The sequence below is a fragment of the Diceros bicornis genome, chromosome 37 (genome assembly GCF_020826845.1).
Source record: "Diceros bicornis minor isolate mBicDic1 chromosome 37, mDicBic1.mat.cur, whole genome shotgun sequence".
Taxonomy (NCBI): Eukaryota; Metazoa; Chordata; class Mammalia; order Perissodactyla; family Rhinocerotidae; genus Diceros; species Diceros bicornis.
The window spans coordinates 27,217,399-27,237,401 of record NC_080776.1 but is presented as its reverse complement, the minus strand read 5'-3'; the positions used below and the strand labels follow the sequence as shown (position 1 = coordinate 27,237,401).

Below are 20,003 nucleotides of genomic sequence, written 5' to 3'. Positions count from 1 at the left end.
CCCATCCCCACTGTCCCCCAGTTCTCTGAGATCCCAGTGCCCAACGCCTGCAGGAGCCCAGTGGGCACCCTGCACCTGGAGTGGGGGGAGTTAACCCTCATGGGGCAACCTGAACCAATGGAGACAAAAGACAACGGGTAAATGCTTCTCCTTCTGGTCTGAGGTCTCAGAAGACCCCGGTGGACACCAGCTGCCCACAGCAGTGCCAGGCTGACAATACCTCTGTGTTCCAGCTTCCCATTGTTTCTGGTCATGGCCCCACCCAGTCTTCCATCCCTGCTCCCTGGGATCACTTCCCAAATACAATGTGCACGCACACGCACACACACAGACACTAAGACGACACTGATTCAGTCTTGCAGAGTCGGGGTGTGACCCTGGGAAGCTCTGGGTACCTGGGAGGAGGGTGAATGGGGAGCCCCCACGTTCTCATCTCTTGTTGCTCTCATGGGCAGGGACCACGGGCCTCTCCCTCCAGGTCCCTTTCCTCCCACCCAGCCAGGGCCACACCTACGGCCTTGGACATGATTCCTGCACCTCCTCGGTGCTGAGGCCCTGGGCTGCCTTCCCAGGTAGTACTTCCCGGCACTCAGGAGCCTTGGAGGCCTGGGGGCACAGTGGGCCTGTCGTGGTCTCCATCATAGCTCACATCCAATGCCAAAGCCTCTCCCTCCCAAGTCATGGGCCGTTGGGGCACTGCCCCCCACCAATGTCCCCATCCCTGGCCCCGAGGTCTTCCGGCCCCAAGCCTGAGAGAAGGGGGGCTCTGCCAGCAGTGGTCCACCCCACCTCTCAGATCCATCAGGATCTCTCTGTGGTGAGCCCAAGTGGACCAGCTCTAGACTGCTGTGGAAACCAAGGTGTGCTGAGCCAGGAGCCTCGCTGACCGGGGAGTTCAGGGCTGCAGCCCACCTGTGTAATGACTGCCTGTCCTATGTAATGATCGTGACCCTACAGCTCCATGAGGAAGCATCTCGGAAAAGGCCCTCCTGCGCCTGCTCCACCTCCAGGGCTGGAGCCCCTTCTCACCGCCAGCCTGTGACCAAAGCCTTGGGTCCTGGCCAGAGCCTGGACACGGAGCCAAGGGCTCGGGGGGACCACATGGCTCTGTGCCGCATAGGATTGCCAGATACAGCAAATAAAAATACAGGTCACCCGGTTAGACTAGAATTTCAAATAATCAATGAATACTTTTTCTGTATCGGGGCGTCCTGTATTTTATCTGTCCACCCCAGGCTCCTGATGACCCCACTCCCCAGCCTCACTCCACCCCAGGCCAGGGTCTCCTCAGCTCAGGAAAAGCCTTCTCATGGACGGAACTGGGACCTGGTCAGAAATTCTCACAAATCAGCTAAAGGAAGGAAGGATTTTTAAGAAGAATCATATGGGACTTAGACATCTTAGCTTTCAAATCTACACCGTACTTTTGCTGGCCAGTCTTTGACCATCTATTCTTCTGGCATAATCCGCCTTATGGGGCCCAGCTGAGTGATTCCAGTGAGAATGGTGCCCCCTGGAGCCCACTCCCGGGATGTGCTGTCCATGATTTTGGGTTTAGATATCCTCAGAACGCAGGGATATGAAGGCAGGTCCGTCTAGAGTCTCACGACTTTGGTTCCATTCTTTCTGAGCTGTCAAACCCACGACTAACTTGACAGTAGTTTCTGGCGTGTTCACCCCAAGGGGCCCTTCCAAGGCACGTTGGTTTTCAAGCACGAAACTATTCATGTTCGTTAGATTCCATGACGTTTAATTAAATCCTTTTCTTAAAATGACGAGTACAGTCGGAACCTGTGGGTATGGGAACAGAACAGGTGAGGGATGTCCCCTCACCTCTGGGGGCAGAGGGGGTTGCTCCTCAGGGGGCCCCGGGTGAGTCCGCAGGTTTTGTGGGGGGAGTGGAGGACAGCACAGCCAGGCCCTGGATCAGACACACAGGGACAGCTGGGTGAGAGGCTGCAGGACTCGGCTCCCACACTAACTAGGTGAACCTGGCCCAGCATTGCCCTGACCCACGTGTCCGGGCTGTCAGCGCTCTCACCCAGCCCTGCCGACCCGGCGTCAGGAGCTTTTCCAGGCCTGGGACACTCGGATGCTCTCAAGGAGCACAGGCTCGGAAGGAAAGTGGCCAGAATACACAGCCAAGCAGGGGGCAGTGTCACTTTCTGGTACTGAGGATGTGGGACAGAGTGACCATGGGCTGGGAGATGGCCAAGGCTCCAGGGGAGGCAAAATTCCTGGGCTTGGAGTGGGGCAGTGAGTGAGGACCCAGCATTGAAGCCGGGCACACCCTGGGGTACCCTGGAGCAAGCCAGGAGCCAGAGCTGAGGTTCCCAGGCTGGACTGTGTGAGCAGCCTGGATGTTTCCAGAAGCAGATCAAAGCCACAGGTGGAGGCCGAGCTGATGGCAGCCCCGGGAGGAGGTCAAGGAGGAGGAACATCTAGGTATGATGCAGGGGAGCCTGTGTGCGGGAGGACCTGTGGGTTTAGGACTTAATAATGAACAAGCATCTGGCTTGTGTTGGGACAGCTGAGAGGGCTGTGACCAAAGGCATCCTGCTTGCCCTTCCAGGAGATCCAAGGTGGGCCGAGCAGGAGGCCACACATGGTGTTCCTGAGCTGGGTGGCAGGGGGCGCCCTGAGACCGCCTCATCAGAGCATCTGAGGTGCTGGCCTCGGAAGACGTGCCCAGGCCTCACCTGGTCCAGGCGAAGCAGCAGAGGAGGGGCACTGCCCTTCCGAGGGAAGGCTCCGCAGGCCAGCCACCATGTCCTGCTCCCTTCCCGCACTGCTGGAGGGGCCCCGCGTCCCACCACTTCTCCCCGCCCAGTTAGCACAGGAGGCCGACAGGGGAACATTTGTCCACTTTGGCCACTAAGACTTGTCTTGTGAACCAGAGCTTCTTCTTACCCCAGGCAGGCGGGGCCTTCAGAGGCCTCCGAGTGTCTGCAGGAGGGCCCTGTGCAGGGCAGGGGGAGGGGGTTGGTGGATCAGGTCTCCTGCTCCCCCAGCCCCTCTCCCCCCAGCAGTGGTAGTTAACCAGGTTTCAGAGCAGAATGACTGGGGAGCTTTCCCAAACGTGATACCTTGGCCCCACCCCAGACCCACTGTGTTAGAATCCTGTGTTAGGAGGCTGCTGGGGGCTGGAAATCCCAACTACTTAGAAGCTCTGCAGGTGGTCCTGATGTGCAGCCAGGATTAAGAAGCTCGTTCTAGACAGCGGCGCTCAAAGCCTGACCCTGGACCTGCTCAGCACCCCTGGTGACGTGAGAGAAATACAGGGTCCCGGGCCCATCCCTGAGCTCTTGAATCAGAGCTCTGAGAGGTGGTGGCCCGTGGATCTGTGTTCTAACATGTCCCCTGGATGATTCTGACACCAGATCTCCCAGGTGATTCTGACACCGCCCAGGTTGAGAACCTGCCCATGCTTCGCTACCCTACACGTGCTCTGGGGGCAAGCAGCATGGGTATCTCCTGGGAGCTTGTTAGGAATGCAGAGTCCCAGGCTCCCCTCCAGCCTGCTGAACCGGAACTGCATTTTAACAGGACCCCCCCAGGCAATCTGTATACAGTGTGAGAACCGTTGCTCTGGGATCCCACTGAACAAGAACACTACAAAGCCAGGTTAGATTAGAATTTCAAATAATCAATGAATACTTTTTCCGTATTGGGGCGTCCCGTATTTTATCTGTGCACCCCAGGCTCCTGATGACCCCACTGCCCCAGCCTCACTCCACCCCAGGCCAGGGTCTCCTCTGCTCAGGAGAAGCTTTCTCATGGACCAAACTGGGACCTGGTCAGAAATTCTCACAAATCAGCTAGAGGAAGAAATGATTTTTAAGAAGAATCATGTGGAACTTCGACATCAGAGCGGCCTGACCCAGAGATCCTTGGTGTCACCGATGGTGTCCTGTGGCTGGAGGAGCTGCTGCCTCTCGACCACAGACTTAATCATGACGCATAAGCAGGAAGGCGCTGGAGAGAAATGGGGCTGGACACCCACACTTCCCACATGGGACTCTGCTCGATTGTGTCCTGTTGGCAGGGGCCGCTGATCCAGGGCTGCTAGGGGCTCCTGAGGTTCCCGTCCTGCCCGCCTGTCCCCATCAGGGCAGTGTTGCGGTTACCCTGCTCCTGGAGGGGGCGATCTCAGCCCCAATATGAGACTTAGAACGTCTTTCTCTCCTGTGGAGAGGAAACTGGGTTTATTTCCAGTACCAATGTTGAATCCAGTCCTAAAAACCTTAGAAGTGGCCTGTGCAAAGATGTTTTTCTCCCAATTTGAACTTTGGATCAGATTCCGCAAAGTGGACTGCTGTGATTCAGCTGCCAGCAGGGTCACAGGAGCCCGCTGTCCTCTGGTCGTCGCTGAAATATTCAGTTTGACGGTTCAGGAGGCGACGTCTCCCTCCTGGTCCCCAGCCTTTTATAAGGAGGAACCTGTGCGCTGGTGGCAGACGCCCATCAGCTGTCGGGCTGGGGCTGAGCAGACAGCAAGGTAACCTCAGGAGGCAGACTGTGCCCTCGGACAGAGCGGGAGGAGGGGGGTGCTGCTTCTCAAATAGTTAACATTAAATAAGGCCAGCTAAATCTCCGAGTCCACCTCAGAATAATGGTGTGAAGCCACTGAAACTGAAATTGCTGTGAAAACACCGAGAACTTGTCTTCTCACCAGAGCTGTCTTCCCAGGAGTCGCCCGTTTGGGAGTGGTGGGAAGCTGCTGGGGCCCTGACGGGCGGGTGGTCTCACCCTTCTGCGTTCCTTCTGCTGCAGGTGGACCTGAGCAGCGTTGGTTGGTTGGGGAAGATGAAGGCCTGCCTGGTGCCCGGGGTGGCCCTCTGCCTCCTGCTGGGGCCTCTGGCAGGTGAGGGGCTGCTCCGTCCTCCTGTGCTCTCCCCTCTGCTCTCCCGTCGTCCCCTCCCCATTCCTGTCCCCTGTCTCCATCCCCCTGTCTCCCCCCTCAGGTAGCTTGTGTGGCAGTCCTGCCTTGGGGGCCCTCCTGAGTTATTGCTCTCCTCTTCCTTTGCAGGGGCCAAGCCTGTGCAGGAGAAGGGAGGTATTGTATTTCCTCCCATTTCTTTTCTCCCTCACGCATGTGTGTGTGTCGGGTGGGGGTGGGGGAAGAGGAGGAAGCTGGGTGGGAGCTGGCTTCTTATCCCAGCAGATGAAGTGGGAGCCCTGGGTCGGCTCGAGGCTGGGCGCAGGCAGAGGGACTGGAGCCTCTTCCTCGGGCCCTGCCCTCCAGCCACCCGAGGGCACATTGGGCAGGAGGGACCTTCCAAGCCCCTGAGGACCCTGACATTCTCACCCCCAGAATGGACTCGTTTCTGTGGCCCTCCCACCCCGAGTCCTACCTCAGTGCAGAAGTGTCCGGACTCCAGGGCTGGGGGCTGTAGTCTCCTCTGACATCCCACCAGGACACCCCACGTCTCCCTCCCTGTCCTCCACCCCCTCCTCTGTCCCGAGAGGCAGGGCCTAGGTCATCTCCCACTGTTGCTCCAATGACCAGGCTCTGGGGTACTTCCACGGAGGACCCAGGATGGCCGAGGCCCTGCTCCCAGCTGGGAGAGTCCCTTCACTGGGATGGCGCTGCTGGGCACCTCCACCAGCCCGAGGCATCCGTGGGGCAGGACGAGAGGGGACAGCCCCTGAGGCAGGTTGTCGTGTGTCTTTCAGACCCCTATGCGGAGCTGCCGGCCATGCCCTACTGGCCTTTCTCCACCTCTGACTTCTGGAACTACGTGCAGTACTTCCAGGCCCTGGGCGCCTACCCCCAGGTGGAGGACATGGCCCGCACCTTCTTCGCTCACTTCCCCCTGGGGTCCACCCTGGGCTTCCACCGCCCCGACCAGGAGCAGTGAGGGTGGAGCCTGGTGCCCTGGGGCGGGCAGGGGCCCCTTGGCCTCGCGTTCAATAAACTCTTGACTTCAGATGCACAACAGACGCTTGTGGGTTTTTTCCAAGAAACAGGACCCATTTACTTCCCATCTGACAGATCACACCTTTGACTACTAGTGAGGTGCTGTTAGTGAGCACCTCTTTAAGAAGTACGTGCACAATTTCTGTCCACAGAGCGTCAACAACCGCTCTGGCTTGGGACTTGCTGCTTCATAAAGGTGACACGAGGTTCACCCTCTCATTGATCCTCACAGCAACCCCAGGAGGGGTACTGCAGGTCCCCCGGAGTGTAGGTGGGGAAACTGAGGCAAACAGATGCCAGGTGACTGCCTGACTTGTTGACGGGACGCAGACGCCATCCAGGCAGCCGTGCCCGGGGCCCTGCCCTTGGCCGCTAAGCTGGGCAGCAGGCAGACACCCAGTCGCCAAGCCTGGGCCGGAGGCCCTGCCCGGGCCGCCCCCCGCACACTCGGCGCGCTCCCGAGGGCGGTTCACACCAGGACAGGGGAGCCCCCTCTGTGAGGGAGGCCAGGGGCCGGGCGTGCTGGGCCTGCAAGGGGACCGCGGGAGGGGATGGGGCTGCCCGCCCTGGACACTCCAGACAGAGAGCAAGGACGAGAAGGCAGCGCAGACGGTGTCCCAGGGACCGTCCGCACACCGCAGTGCTCGCTCTGCGCGTGGTGAGCCCCACAGGCGGCACGCACACCGGAGACCCTGCAGGCCACACCCAGCAGATGGTGAAGAAACTGATTTCACCAGCTGCAACCAGCTTTTCTTTTAAAATAAGATGATAGAAAATACTATCTATTTAACTACAGATACTCGTATTTGTACTATTACACTAAAAGGAAACACGTAGGGTCTTGTGAAACTTGTGCATCACATGTTCTCTTCAGGTGGAAATGCGTGGTGGGAAGTGGGCTCGTCTTGCGTGAGGTCCCAGAGGTTTGGCAGGCTCTCAAAGGTGAATGAGGCCACGTCTGCTGCTTGTAGTGAGACGCACTCAAGTCGTCTCCAGTCGGGGAGGCTATTATGAGAGCTTTCATGGTGACAAAAGAGGGGGGACTCTCCTGGGACCTGGGCACAGCCACCAGCCGGGCTGCGAGGGACCTGGAAAAGGGGTGGTGGCTACAGTGCCCAGGGCAGCCCCGCTGGCTCGAGCACTCCAGCGGGGCTTCCTGTGCTCTCACCTCCACCTCCTGTCCCCACTGGTGGGTTCTCTCCTGTGTCCCAGGTTAAATGCTCAAGAGGAAGAGTCTGGTTGGGCCAGCCAATCACTTAGAGAAAAGCCAACAAATTCTTTATCTCTTTCTTTCCATCCTTGAGCTGGTTTGAATTTGGTTTCTGTAAATTAACTGCGATAAAAAAGAAAATCCTGATTCACACAATAGCTGGGCATGAAGGTTGGTCTTAGGTTCCCACCGGGAACAATTGAGCCTCGACCAAACGTAGCCGACAGAAGACACCCACTTACAGTAAAATTTCCATGATCTCGACTTGCATGTCAATTCAGGTGTGTGTGTGTGAACATTTACACCCTACTCAGATTTCCACGCTCCCAGTTGAGCAAGCATTAAAGAATGATGCCCCAGCTGCCTCTCCGTAGGCTGCTCAGAAGGACTGAAATCTGGAGTGCCCTCCCAGGAAGACCCTGCAGTGTCCTGACCAGAACTGTGTCCCCTCTTGGGAGTCAGCAGCACCCCTCAACTGCCGGGGGCACAAAGGTGCATTTGTGTGTCTTAAAAGGCCCAGCTGCCCTCCCTCTCTTCTTGGAGGAACAAACCCCCACCCCAAGTCACCCTCAGCAGACCCCCTACCTGCCTACCTCACAGGCCCCTGGGGCCCCTCAGTCCCGTATTGATGACTCAGACTTGGCTGTGACCATCCTCGTACACCTCAGCACACAACAGGCTGAGTTCTCTTCTATGCACCCCGTCTTGGTTTCGCCTCACAGCCAGACCTTGTGGGGGACCCCTCCACTTCCTGCCCCACATCCTTAGCCCCCTTCACCCCGCAACGCTCCACTGCTGTGTTCCTCACCATGAACAAGCACCTCTCATGGCCACCATCTTCTCATCCCTGCCATGGTTGCTGATGGCCTGGGGGACCACACACCCTCTGTAGCCAGCGGTCGATGCCTGTGTCCTGGGGCAGTCAGGAAGAGGGCCCCTTTCACTCTCAAAAGGATGCGGGCTGGATGCGTTCACCCACGGACGACCCAAATTCACTGAGTGCTCTCAGGGCTCCTCCTAACCCACACTGTCCTTCCACCTCTGTGACAACACAGCTCCCTGGTTCTGCTCCCTCATAGATGTCAGTGTCCCCTGGGGTGGGCCCTGGACCCCACTCTCCTGGAAGATCTCATCCCTCCATGGGAAAAGGGGTGCCTCCATGTTTTGAAACCACTCAGAAGAGGAGTCTGTTGGTGGCCACTGAGTCACGGTTTCGTTGCTCTGACTTTCACTCGAGTACTTCTGGGCGATTCATGCCACCGTGACATCTGAGGCTCACCCCACATCCAGTCACTTTTTGCTTCTCCCCGGGCCCTGCACTGTCCACTCAGGCCTGGCCCAGGCCACAATCCTCCTCAATCTTGGCTTAATTCCTGTCTCCCTGGAGCTACCCTCCTCCTCCACACCCCCATTTCTCTAGCAGCCCAGCCCCTAAGCCTACTTACTTTCAAAAGTCTAGCTCAAGTGTCTCATGCTTTCCCTCCCCACCCTCCCTTCCCCCTTCCTTCCCCTCTCTCTCCTGTCCTCCCTTCTCTCTCATTTATATTCTTTTTCTAAAAATTATGGTAAAATACACATAACATAAAATTTACCACCTTAACTATTCTTAAGCAGCATTAAGTGCATTCACATTGTTGTGCACCCATCATCACCATCTGTCTCCAGACTCTTTCACCTTCCCCAGCTGAAACTCTGTCCCCATTAAACACTAACTCCATGTTCCCCCTCCCGCAATTCCTGGCAACCCCCCATTCTACTCTATCTCTGTGGATTTGACTGCTCGAGGTAACTCATATGAGTGAAATCATACAGGATTTGTCTTTTTGTGACTGGCATAATGTCTTCAAGTTTCATTTATGTTGTAGCATGTGTCAGAATTGCCTTTCTTTTTAAGGCTAAAAAGTATTCCACTGTATGTACAGTATATAACACATTTTGCTCATCCATTCATCTGTAAATGGATGCCTGAGTTGCTTTCACCTTTTAGCTACTGTGAGTAATGCTGCTATGAACATGGGTATGCAAATATCTCTTGGAGATCCTGCTTTCATGTCTTTTGGCTATAGACCCACAAGTGTAATTGCTGGATCATATGGTGATTCTATGTTTAATTTTTTGAAAACTCGCTATACTGTTTTCCACAGTGGCTGCACCATTTTACACCCCCACCAACAGTGCACAAGGGTCCCATTTCCCCACATCCTCACCAACACTTATTATTTCCTGGGGGTTTTAATAGTAGTCACTCTAACGGGTGTGAGATGATATCTCATTGTGTTTTGATTTGCATTTCCCTAAGGATTAGTGATGTTGAGCATCTTTTCACGGGCTTACTGGCCATTTGCAGATCTGCTTTGGAGAAAGGTCCATTCAAGTCCTTTGCTCATTTTGAATTGGGTTGTTTGTTTTGCTGTTGTTGAATTTTATGAGTTCTCTATATATTTTGGGTATTAACCCCTTATCAGATATACAGAATTTGCAAATACTTTCTCTCGCTCCGTGAGTGGCCTTTTCACTCTGTTGACCATTCACATTCTTTAACAGGTATTTCTCGGGCAGTCCTCTGTGCCAGCCCCTTTCGGCCGAGCTGTGTCCGCGGGACACCAAGAAGTCACTGCCTAGCTTCCCTTGTGCGGTGACGGCAGGCGGGAGACCCGGTCCACCCCAACCAGGACCAAGCCCAATCCTTCCCGTCCAGACCCACGGGAGGAGGGAACCATAGAGTCGGAGGTCCTCCGGCGTCTAGACCCGCCGGTCGGAAGAGAGGAAACCACAGAGTCAGCGGTTCTCCGGCGTCTAGACCTGCCGCAGCGGGGCACGCAACGGAAGAGGCGGCCGGTGGGCCGGAAGTGGGCCGGGAATCGTGTAGCGCCGCGGGGTAGGAGATGAAGCCGGCGGTGGATGAGATGTTTCCCGAGGGCGCCGGGCCCTACGTGGACCTGGACGAGGTGAAGCGGCGGCCGCGGCCCGGGCGGGAGCGGAGTCCAGGGCCGGCTGTCGGGCGCACCGGGCCTGGGGCGAGGGAACGTGGCGGCCTGCGCGGGCCCCACTCCCGCCCCGCGCTCCGGGCGACTCTTCCCTCAGACGTGGAGCGGTGTTGGGGCCCTGAGGACCCGGCGGGAGGAGCGCCCGCGGTGTCCGAGCCGTCACTGCCCTGTAGTCTGTAGTCGGGCAGTCGGGTCCTGTCCCGCTCCTGGGGGAGACGGCGCTCCCGGGGACCGCGGGGCGTGGGAATGACCCAGGACGGGTCTTGCGCTGTGTCGGGTGACGTGGGGGGAGAAAGTGGGCTGTGCTCAGGTTGCGTGCTGTCAGGAGGTGGGGGGATCCCTGGGTGGGCGTCCTAAAATACACCTCATCTAGAAGGAGGGAAGATGAGAGCGAGGCGGCCACCAGCCTGGCAGCTGGGAGCAGGTGCTTGGCGTTTCTGTGCTTGGCACGGTGACCCTGTTCTCCTCTGCGGTTATACAAGGTCGTGAAGCGGCGCTGCGTGCTCGTCTCCTTCCGTCGTGGTCGCAGGGCGATCTTGTGTGAGGCTGGTATTCTGTGAGCAGGTGACGCCACAGCCCAGCTCCAGCGCCAGGTCCGCTCCCGGAGGTCAGGGCCTTATTTACTTTTCTTAAAGCTTAGGGGGCACAGACCCAGTCGCTGTGCTCCTGGGGGTCACAGTGTGACAGAGGGAGGCTGATCGCAAAGACTGAGTGTACTAGAAAGTTGGAGGTGGCTTGATGGAAGCCCCACGGGGCTGTGGGGTGGCCCAACAAAGGCTTAGGAGAGGAGCTCCCTGCAACCAGATGCTGAAGAACATGTTTAGTACATGAGGGTGGAGGGAGAAGGCTTGGCAGGAGTGGAGTCCTGAAGGGGTCTAAGGAAAGGGACTGCCATGTAGTTTAACGTGGTGGGCCTTAAGGTGCCTGAAAGCCAGGGGAAGGAATGGAGCTGGAGAAGGTGGCAGGGCAGATGATGAAGCAGCCTGTTGCTGTGCCGGGATGGGTGGGCTCTCTGCACCTCGTTCCTGAAGTACTTCCACAAAGCCTGGCTTCTCAGTCCTGTCTTAAAGGCACTGCCCTAGGCAGCTCCGAACCCCTGGAGAGCTTTCCTGTGGGGAGTGAGAGGCTCCCACTTGCTTTGTAGCGTGGACGCTCTGGAGAGTTTGGGGATTGGGTTTGGGGGTGAGGGAGTGGAATCATGCAAACAGGAGAACAGATTTGAAGAGGGTCTGAATGAAGGCAACGCCTGTAGCTGGAAGTAGGGACAAACGCCACACGGTGTGTACCTGATAGAATCTGCTTGGCTTACTATGGTGATGGGAAGGGAGTGGGGCAGCTCAGAAGAGAAGGGAGGAGGCTCAGAGTCCTGGGCTTTTCTCTCGGGTTCCTGAGAGCTTGAGAGCCAGCAAAAGGTGGAGCAGACAGCCTTGGGAATGCCAGAGTCAAGGCGGCATCGGGGACCTGTGGGCCAGCAGTCCAGGACGCTGCCGTCAGAGAACTCTGCTCCAGCTGTCACCGTGTGATTCTAAACAAGATTCAAAATCCTGAGCTCACCAGATTCTCCAGCTTTGGTTGTGGCCTGGTTTTACTGCCACCATAGAGTAGTGGCAGTGGGAGATCCTGTGATGGCAGCCCCACCAGAACCCCAGGTCAGCAGGTCAGTTTCCCAAGGGAAATGGTTTAATTCTCAGAAGAAGCAGGGCACGATCCAGAGCAGAGAAGTCTTCAGGTTCAGTTTTGTGCGTGTTTGGGGCCTCTGGCAACATCTAGTAGGGAGTTGGAACCTCTACTTGAGGTTTATAAGTGGTGGTATTTAGGACCACCACTGGCAGGCTTCTATTTAAAAAGCAAGGAGGGATCTAGGAATGTAAGACCCGAGGAGACCTTCAAAATAATTCCTTGGAATGCCACCACCCCCTCCCTCTCTGTTGCCTGGAACTCAATTTTGACTCCACCCTGGGCACTCTTCTGTCCCCCGCCTTCCTCCTCCATGGACTGACGTGGACCCTGTAAGGCACTTACCACTTGTTCTCTCGGAAACTACCACTGACACAGCCTTACCTTTCCCTTCCCCAGGCGGGAGGCAGCACCGGGCTCCTGATGGACTTGGCAGCCAATGAAAAGGCAGTTCATGCAGACTTTTTTAATGGTAAGGATGCTGGGATGGGGATGTCGGTTTTAATCTGAATGTTTCTCCTGCAAGTTATGCAGTGGAGCAACTTTGTGACATGAATGGTTTGGATCAGAGTAAAGCCCCGATTCTGTGCCGTTCTCAGAATCTGGTACCGTTTGTGTAAGATGACAACACAGGCTGTTAGCACTGGCAGTCAGCCCTTTTTTCAGGAGAAAAAAATAGCATAAAATTGCTCCCAGTCTTACATTCCAGTAGTTTCATTTGAACCCTAGACATGCTTTTGAACACCTGACAGTGTAGCAGGATCTGGTCTGTTGCCTGCGACATGGGACACGGGCATGGGAGTCCATGTGGCTTTCTTGTCTCTGCTCTCTGCTGGCGGCTGGTTTTCTTTCCTTCCCCTCTTTGCCCGCTGGAGTCTTGCTCCCTTTCTGCCTTTGCAGAGGAACAGTCACGCTCCAACTTCACCCCTTCCCTTTTCTCTGAAAACACGACCCGTTTATATTGAAGAGCTTTGATGCCACTTACCAAGAACACGGGTGGAGTTTTACCAAATAAACGGTGAAAAGCTGACCATATGACGTCTTCATAACGTGCTAGGGGGGTATTTCTCTTGCTCCTTTCTGAGTTCTCAGGACCTTGTTCCCACAGATCTCGTGAGTCTGTCCTAAGGGTTCAGATCGTAGGTGGAAACACAGGTGGTTTTCTTAGGCGAGTCAGGTGGGGTTTGCTCCCTTTGTCGTCCTTCTCTCGTCCAAGGTCCCTGCCTCTTGAAAGAACTCTTGTCACTGGTTTGTGGCTGCCAGGCTGTTATGTTGCCTTGTTGATTTTTAACATACCAAAGAGCCTCTGAAGCCTGAGTCCATGGTATTTTATCTGGCTTCTTTTCAGCCAGTTTTTGCCCAGGAGGAGAAGCCAGGTTGCCTAATTAAGTACAGTCTTCCCAGGGAGCCCGGCTGCCCCCCTGAGGCAAGCATCCTGGCTGCCACCAACGTGTGTCAGAACTGAGGGAAGTGACATTTGAGCCAGGCCTAGAGAACTGAGTAGGGTTTCTCTAAACTCTCTAGGCAGGCGGGGTTGGGGAACAAACTGCAGAGGTGTGCGTGCTCTCCAGGGCTGCCTGTGTGAAAACAGCTCACAGAAGGTGACTCTAGAGGTTTCTCACCCCAGGCAGGTTGTGTGATCCCTGACACTGGCCTGATCCTCTCACACATTTTGATGATCTCCTTCAGAGCCACACTCGTCCTCTGCCAGCCCTGGGTTTAGAGACAGTTGGCTGTGTTCTGGTGTTCAAGTTCACGTGGTTTCCAAAAACAGCCATTTACTTCTGACAAGGAAGCATCTGTGAGAGGGACCCAGGCTGACCTGCCAAGTGAGCATTTAGCGACATGAGCAGTTTAGGGCCCTTTCTCCCTCTGAGTCTGGGCTGGAAAGGCTGGAACAGGACAGCTTGGTGCCTGCGTTGGCCTGCCTGTCGACAGAGTTCATGCGGCACACGCTGCCGCTTTACGTTGTGACCGTCACGTGTGCTCAGGAAGCCACTTACTGTGAGAAGGCCGGGGCTTTGGGAAGGCTTCTTTTGAGTCCTTTTTGCTCATTGAACAGAGGTTTCGAAGCCTGTCAGCTCCTAGGCAGTGGGGTTCTAACCGTGAGGGAGGCTTGCCCTCTTTACTCATTGTATTTTACAAAGTAGCGGAGCATTAGACAAGGCGGCAGGCAGGGACAGTTCCATGATGAGAGCATGGACAAGGGTGGATGGTGTTTTTAGGAGCACGTCAGAGGGCAGTTTCATGGGAGGTGAGACCTGAGCAGAGGTTTGAGGGGTGTGAGGAATTAGCTAGTGATGGGGCTGGGAAGAAAGTGCTTAGAGCTGCAGGACCACAGGCCAGGCCAGGTGACAAGGGAAGGCGGGACGTTGGTGGGACTGAGCGTGTCGGCGTGGCTGGGCTGCCAGACCGTCTGCAGAGCAGGGGGTGCATCAGGATACCGCCTTCCTGTGAGGACAAGGATGTAGTGACGTGAGTGGGGCCGCTGCTGCCTCATGTTCCAGCCCATCCTCTTTCTAGGTCATCATTTATACTGTACATTTTCAGTGCACATGCACATTGTGAAAGTAATGCCTGCCCGTAGTAGGGGATTTAGACAATACATAAACAAGTAAACAGAAGGACAAAATGACTGTGACGTTGACCACCTGTCGCAGTAAGTAGCGTGCTGTGAGTTTGTGGCCTTTCTTCTAGTAGGAAGGGGGCTCACTGTTTCTCAAGCTTGCCTGTTGGTCAGACTCCCTTAAGGGGAGTCATTCACGTGGCTCCGTCCTTCTGCCACCTTTCCCCACCCACCCTCTGCAACTTCATTCTCACAGCGAGTGGCGGAGTGGCTTGTGTCTAACAGCGCGTGCCCGTCAGCTGCCTCGCCTCACCACATCAGCCTCACCTTCACGTCAGCCAGAGCAGAGCCTTGGCCGCTGTGCCACTCATGGATGCAGGCGCTGCCGTATCACGCGGTACTCAGTCATGGCTGCTAGGTGGTCGCCCACGTGGTCCAGGATACTCCTATGTGCGTTTTCTTAAGATTGTCATCTAAACAGAAACAAGATTAAAGATGCCTCCTAGACTGCACTTCCCCTTGAACTCTATGAGCTTTAGTTGGATAAATTGAGAGTCTGTCGTGGGAACAGTCTAATTAAATCTTTATTTAATTAGATTGTTGACTTTTTTCTTTCTATTTTGAACGACCATATAATTTATTTTGAGGTTATTTCCTCAGTTGTTTACCCTGTGTGCCCCATTAATGTGTGGTTTTGTTCATTCACGTAGATTTTGAAGATCTCTTTGACGATGACGACATCCAGTGAGATCCTGCCCCCACCGTGCGTGTGGTCCAGCCTTTGTTACGTGATGGTGTGGTGGATCTCCTCAAAGGACGATTTCAGATGGTTCTCAAGAACTTGTGGAAGTCACTTGAAATTAGGAGATGGTTAACCGAGAAAGAGAAGGATGGTTTAGCCATCTGGACAAGGCCTGTTAATCTCTGAATGTGACCAGCTTTTGTCCTAACTTCAATTAAAAAAGGCGATGTTGTCACTTGCAGCTCATTTTCATTCTTGCATTTTTAAGTGAATGTTGCAGTCCCTAAAAGTCTCTGTGTGTGTGTGTGTATGCACATACGTGTGTTGACACGCTGAGAGAAACACGTTTGTCAGCATAGAAATACATAGTACACTTTTGTTCACTACGCAGTATTGAGTAATTCTGAAGGCTTCTGGTTTGTTAGGTGGTGTTTGTGTTAGACCAGTAGGCAGACAGGTCGCACTGGTGCTTCTCCTGGCAGCCCTCTGTTAAGGCCTTCCCCTGGGTCTTGTCCCTTCCCACTGTGGGCCCACGTGCGCTGCTATTTCCCCACCACAGTGGGGCCTCACGGTCTCCTCCCGCCGTAACATCAGAGCAGCTGCTGTCCCAGAACTGAGGCTCGAAGGATCAGGACAACCAGATAATGACACTGAAAGAGACCCCTTCTCCCTGAGAAATGTCTACAGGAGAACGTAGCATCTAAGGGGGAAAGGCTTTTTTAAGTTTCTTATTGGTCCAGCTCAGCAACTGATAGTGGCTGCAAAGACTAAGATTACTATTTCAAGTCAATCTCAAAGTGAAGAATGTTTCTTCGACCAGGAAGTGTCAGGCCACACGACTTTGATGCTCCCTGTATTTCAGAGTTAAGCAGAGCACTTTGTAGAAGAGTCAGGGTATGCTGACCTCCACTGTCAGAGCTCACTGAACGGCATTGCCGTGATGGCCTTTTTATGAAAGGTATTTCACTGAAGACCAGGTGAGATTTTAAACAGAACGAAATGTTACCTCTGCCTGTTGTCTTATGAGTGCCGAGTGGATTTCCAGTCTGTCACTGTGATAGAGCTCTTGTCACTTGATAAAAGACTCCACAGCCGAAGGCCCCTGGAGAACCAGTCACCCGGCATGGTTCATCAGGCTGAAACTGTGCAGCATCCAACCCAGTGTCCTTGGAAAGACAGAGAGAGGATAAACGTGGACGGCTGTGTCTGAGAACCCTTCCTCTAAAGCTCTGCCCTGGGCTGGAAATCGAGGCTGCTGCTCTGTGTCAGACTCAACAGTGCAGGTCTGCAGGCCAGAGTGACCGGATTGCCAGCAGGAGAGCTGTGCACAGTCTGATTTTAGAGAGCTGCGTTTCTCAGCGCTGTGTCCTTGAGGTTAATTCACGAGCAGTTTTTACAGTTTGCTAAGTGGGTTCCTTAAAATGGGCCTAGAAGGTTTTGTGGGGAACAACTAGGTATTTGGGTGAATTCTTTACTGATCGAGTGGTTTCCATACGGTGATCCATCAGTTGAGGTTTACGACAAGTAGAGCCCCACGGGGCTTGCACTGCACAGTGTTAAGGGCCGTGGCTACAGCTCAGATCGGCTGATGGCCCCGCATCTGTCCCTGTGTGCAGCATGTCACCAAGGAGCTGGGGTCCTGCCGAATCAGCCCCTTCTTTGGGCCTCCGTTTCCTCATTGGTAAACAGGGCTCTTGGTCCCTGAGGTGCCTTCCGGTTCTTGATGTCTGGTCTCAGCAGGAAGGAATGATCCAGGTGAGGAAAGGAGAGCTGATGCACAGTGACTTGAGGACACGGTGGGCCCAGGGGAGGGGTCGGCATGTCCTTCCAGACCGAGGCCTTCGGACCCCTGGAGGCTCTCTGTTGGCCTTTGAATTGAAGACTCGTCCAGTGTAAGCAGCTTTACAGATGGTAATCCCTGTGTGCGTGTGTGTGTCTTCAGGTATTGAGACCTGTTTAAGCTCTAGGCCTCCCTTTGCCTTCACAGAATCCTTGCAGCTTCCTCCATACCGTGAGGCCTAGAGACAGAAAAGAGGAAAAAGACAGCTTTTTCTTCCTCATCTCCCTGTGACGGCCGTCACCGTTAGGAAATGGACAGTACCCTAGGGAGATAGCAGTTTTAGCTGATTTTCCTATCTGTGCTCACTTCTTTGGGAAAACTTGAGCCATTGTCAGTAATATATTTTCACTTACACTGACAAAAACACACATTTTCTCCCTTTTCTCCCTAATCGCCTTGATCACAGAGACCTGTATGCCAATCTCTGCCCCATGTAGAAAGCCCACTGTGGGAGGAAGTTCCACCACTGTTGACACAGGCTCAGATGTTGTGGAACATCAGGAAGGAGATGCATGGCGGGCGGGAACACCTGCTGGCTACTTGGAGAAGAAGTGGCAGAGGCGAGGGAGACTTCTGGGAGCTTGGAGAGACTCTTCTGAGAGAAAAGAAGGAAGCGTTACGCATTCGAGTCCTCGGAGGTGGAAGAAGAGGAGAGCAGAGGACAGCTGGCCCCCCGGCTCAGGGCCCCTGGACTTAGGCCACCGCCTGTCTTACTCTGCCCATCGGCTTCTTTGGCCCAGATGGTCTTTCTCCACAGAAGAAAACATGGTTCTGACGACAGTGCCTGGCTGTACCTCTCCCAGTGTCAGCCCTTCGGGGGTTGTGTGTCCCATGGCAGACACTCTTGGGAAGGCCTCTGATGGCCCACCCTCTGTCAGTCCCACCCCCCGGCCAGTCAGCAGTGGCCACACTTCTGGTTGGGAGAGAAGGTGGCAGCACCTGTTCAAACCTCGTAGAATCAGGGAAGGACCTTTCCTACAGAGGGCAGAATACAATGGATGACCACCATCGATGGCTGTGATGGGTTATTTGGAGAATATTTTGTGATAATATTAAGTGTTTTGGGATCCCTGTTAAGCTACTTATTCTTGGAAGTGAGGATGCTGGTGGAAGGGAGCCCTTTCTAAACCATGTGATCAGCCATGTGGTCATGGGGGGTCTGGGTCTTGACTCTTTGGGTTTGGGGAGGTAATTGTAGAATAACTGTTTTGATGTTTCAAGCAGTGTTTGAGGACTTCAGTCGAGGCCTTTGAAGGAAGTGTCTACTTTCCTGCCCTCAGATTTCTCCTGCCTGGGTGGGAGGGTAGGGGGAAGCATTCATCTCACGTTCAGCCTGTGCACTGGCCGTTTGTGTGAGTAGGAAGATGCTTGTGGCCTTTATCAGGGCTCAGGAACCTGCTGGGGAGAGGAGACAGGCCTCTGAATTCTTGGACAGACACTGAGCAGCTGGGCTAGGGCCACTTTCAAAACAAGTCACCTTTTAACAAAGGCAACGTTATTGATTTTAGAAGTGTTACTACTGTGAATTCTGCTTGGAGCCAAGATGAGAAAGTGCTGAGAAAGGATGCTCAGATAAAAAGCCCTTTTGTCCCTCAAGAGGTCAGAGATGGGCATTCAGGAGCTGGGCCTTTCCTCTGACCATTGGGACCTGAAGAGTCTCATGGAATTTAGGCCTCAGCAAAGGGTGAAGGCAACTGAGTCCCCTGCACGGTTCAGTCTACGCTCCCTCCACAGGCTCTTGGGAATTAGTGGCTTCTCTACAAGCATCGTGAGGCCTTGCTTTCATAGTTCCACCCTAGCATCTAGCCCGGGTCAGTGCTGAGTGATCATAGCCGCCCGGGGAGGTCTTAGGTGCCCATGTTGTGTGTGAATAATTATTTCTCCTGATGAGTCTCAAAACAAACGACTCATAAGTATGACTTCAATGGCTTCTATCACTATTGTGTGATTTTTGAGAGGGAGTGTGATTCCGCGGAAATAGTGAGTGCTCTGCAGTCAGATGGTTCCCACTTGGAGAGGGGCGGTGGCAGTGAAGGCCAGGACGGTCACCTGACTTGCAGGATGACTGCATTAGTGGGGCAACTTGTCCCTTTGTCCCTATAATCAAGCAAAGGACAGATGGTAGTTGCTCAAAAAATGTCTGTTAAATGTAAATAAATGACCGTGTATCTGATGTGCAATGGACTTTGAAAATAACCAAGTCTTAGGTCCTGCCCGAGAGGGGAGAAGAGCAGCCCAGAGAGGTGCTGAGCGCTGGCCCAGAGCTCCACCCCGCGGGGCCTTGGCTTCCAGCACACCTCAGGGCACGGGCACCCTCACAGGTGCACCCAGGGCACAGGCACCAGCAGCACACACTGGCAGGCTGGTGGGGCCAGAGAGGGGCCAGGAGCTCAGGAATCGCCCAGGGAAAGGCTGGGATACGGTACTGCAAAGCCTGGATTTCACTTGTTCTCCTCAAGTCACGCCTGGCTAGAGAGATGCTGCCCTGAGAGACCCCTGATTCAAACACCCTGGAGTGGGGACAGGCGAGACCTCACCTAGGCCAAACAGGTCTGGCCAAACAAAGCCCACTGCCCCCAGAAATGTCCCAGCCGCGCTGACCCTGCCTGGGGATAGGGAAGGCAGCGAGGGGCCTGAGGAAGGCTCTGGTCCTGTGTTCCTGGAGCCCAGGTGCATGCCTGCACTTTCCAGAGAATTCCCCATTCCTCCTCTGGGGGCAACAGGCTGTGTGGCAGCCCTCCAAGCTGCCCGTCCCCACCCCAACCCCACATCCTGGTCCAGAGACTGCACCGAGGGGAGAGACACCCCATGGTCAGCTAGGGCCCCAGAGCTGAGCTGGAGGGTCCTGTGGGCTCAGAAGTCAGTGTGGCCACTCCGGTCAAGTGTAGGGTGAGTGACAGGAAACCAGGCCTTGAGCAAGAGAAACGGGTAACTGAGCCACTGTGTAGATGGGGCAGTGACAGGCCTTCCATGCCTGAGGGTTTCTAGCCCCATAGGCCCAGGCCCTTCATTACCTGTCCCAAGACTACAGGAGATTGGAGTCCTTACTTCAGTCTCTCTG

General features: G+C 54.7%; 2 protein-coding genes across 2 annotated transcripts; both read left to right on the top strand.

Annotated features, from left to right (window-relative positions):
* Positions 1–4,806: 4,806 nt before the first annotated feature.
* OTOS (otospiralin) lies at positions 4,807–5,861 on the top strand. The gene is made up of 3 exons (XM_058533497.1): positions 4,807–4,864; positions 5,030–5,056; positions 5,677–5,861. The coding sequence occupies exons 1-3, from the start codon at positions 4,807–4,809 to the stop codon at positions 5,859–5,861; spliced, it is 270 nt and encodes an 89-aa protein (XP_058389480.1).
* Positions 5,862–9,971: 4,110 nt separating this feature from the next.
* On the top strand, positions 9,972–15,343 carry COPS9 (COP9 signalosome subunit 9). Its single transcript, XM_058533330.1, has 3 exons — positions 9,972–10,078; positions 12,194–12,266; positions 15,071–15,343. Exons 1-3 carry the CDS (start codon positions 10,016–10,018, stop codon positions 15,106–15,108), a joined length of 174 nt encoding a protein of 57 aa, XP_058389313.1. The 5' UTR covers positions 9,972–10,015; the 3' UTR covers positions 15,109–15,343.
* Positions 15,344–20,003: the final 4,660 nt, after the last annotated feature.

Coding starts and splice junctions, on each gene's coding strand:
- COPS9 (XM_058533330.1), top strand. CDS start 10,016: ATGAAGCCGGCGGTGGATGAGATGTTTCCCGAGGGCGCCGGGCCCTAC. Junction 10,079..12,193: donor CCTACGTGGACCTGGACGAG/GTGAAGCGGCGG, acceptor TCCCTTCCCCAG/GCGGGAGGCAGCACCGGGCT. Junction 12,267..15,070: donor TCATGCAGACTTTTTTAATG/GTAAGGATGCTG, acceptor TCATTCACGTAG/ATTTTGAAGATCTCTTTGAC.
- OTOS (XM_058533497.1), top strand. CDS start 4,807: ATGAAGGCCTGCCTGGTGCCCGGGGTGGCCCTCTGCCTCCTGCTGGGG. Junction 4,865..5,029: donor CCTGCTGGGGCCTCTGGCAG/GTGAGGGGCTGC, acceptor CTTCCTTTGCAG/GGGCCAAGCCTGTGCAGGAG. Junction 5,057..5,676: donor GCCTGTGCAGGAGAAGGGAG/GTATTGTATTTC, acceptor TGTGTCTTTCAG/ACCCCTATGCGGAGCTGCCG.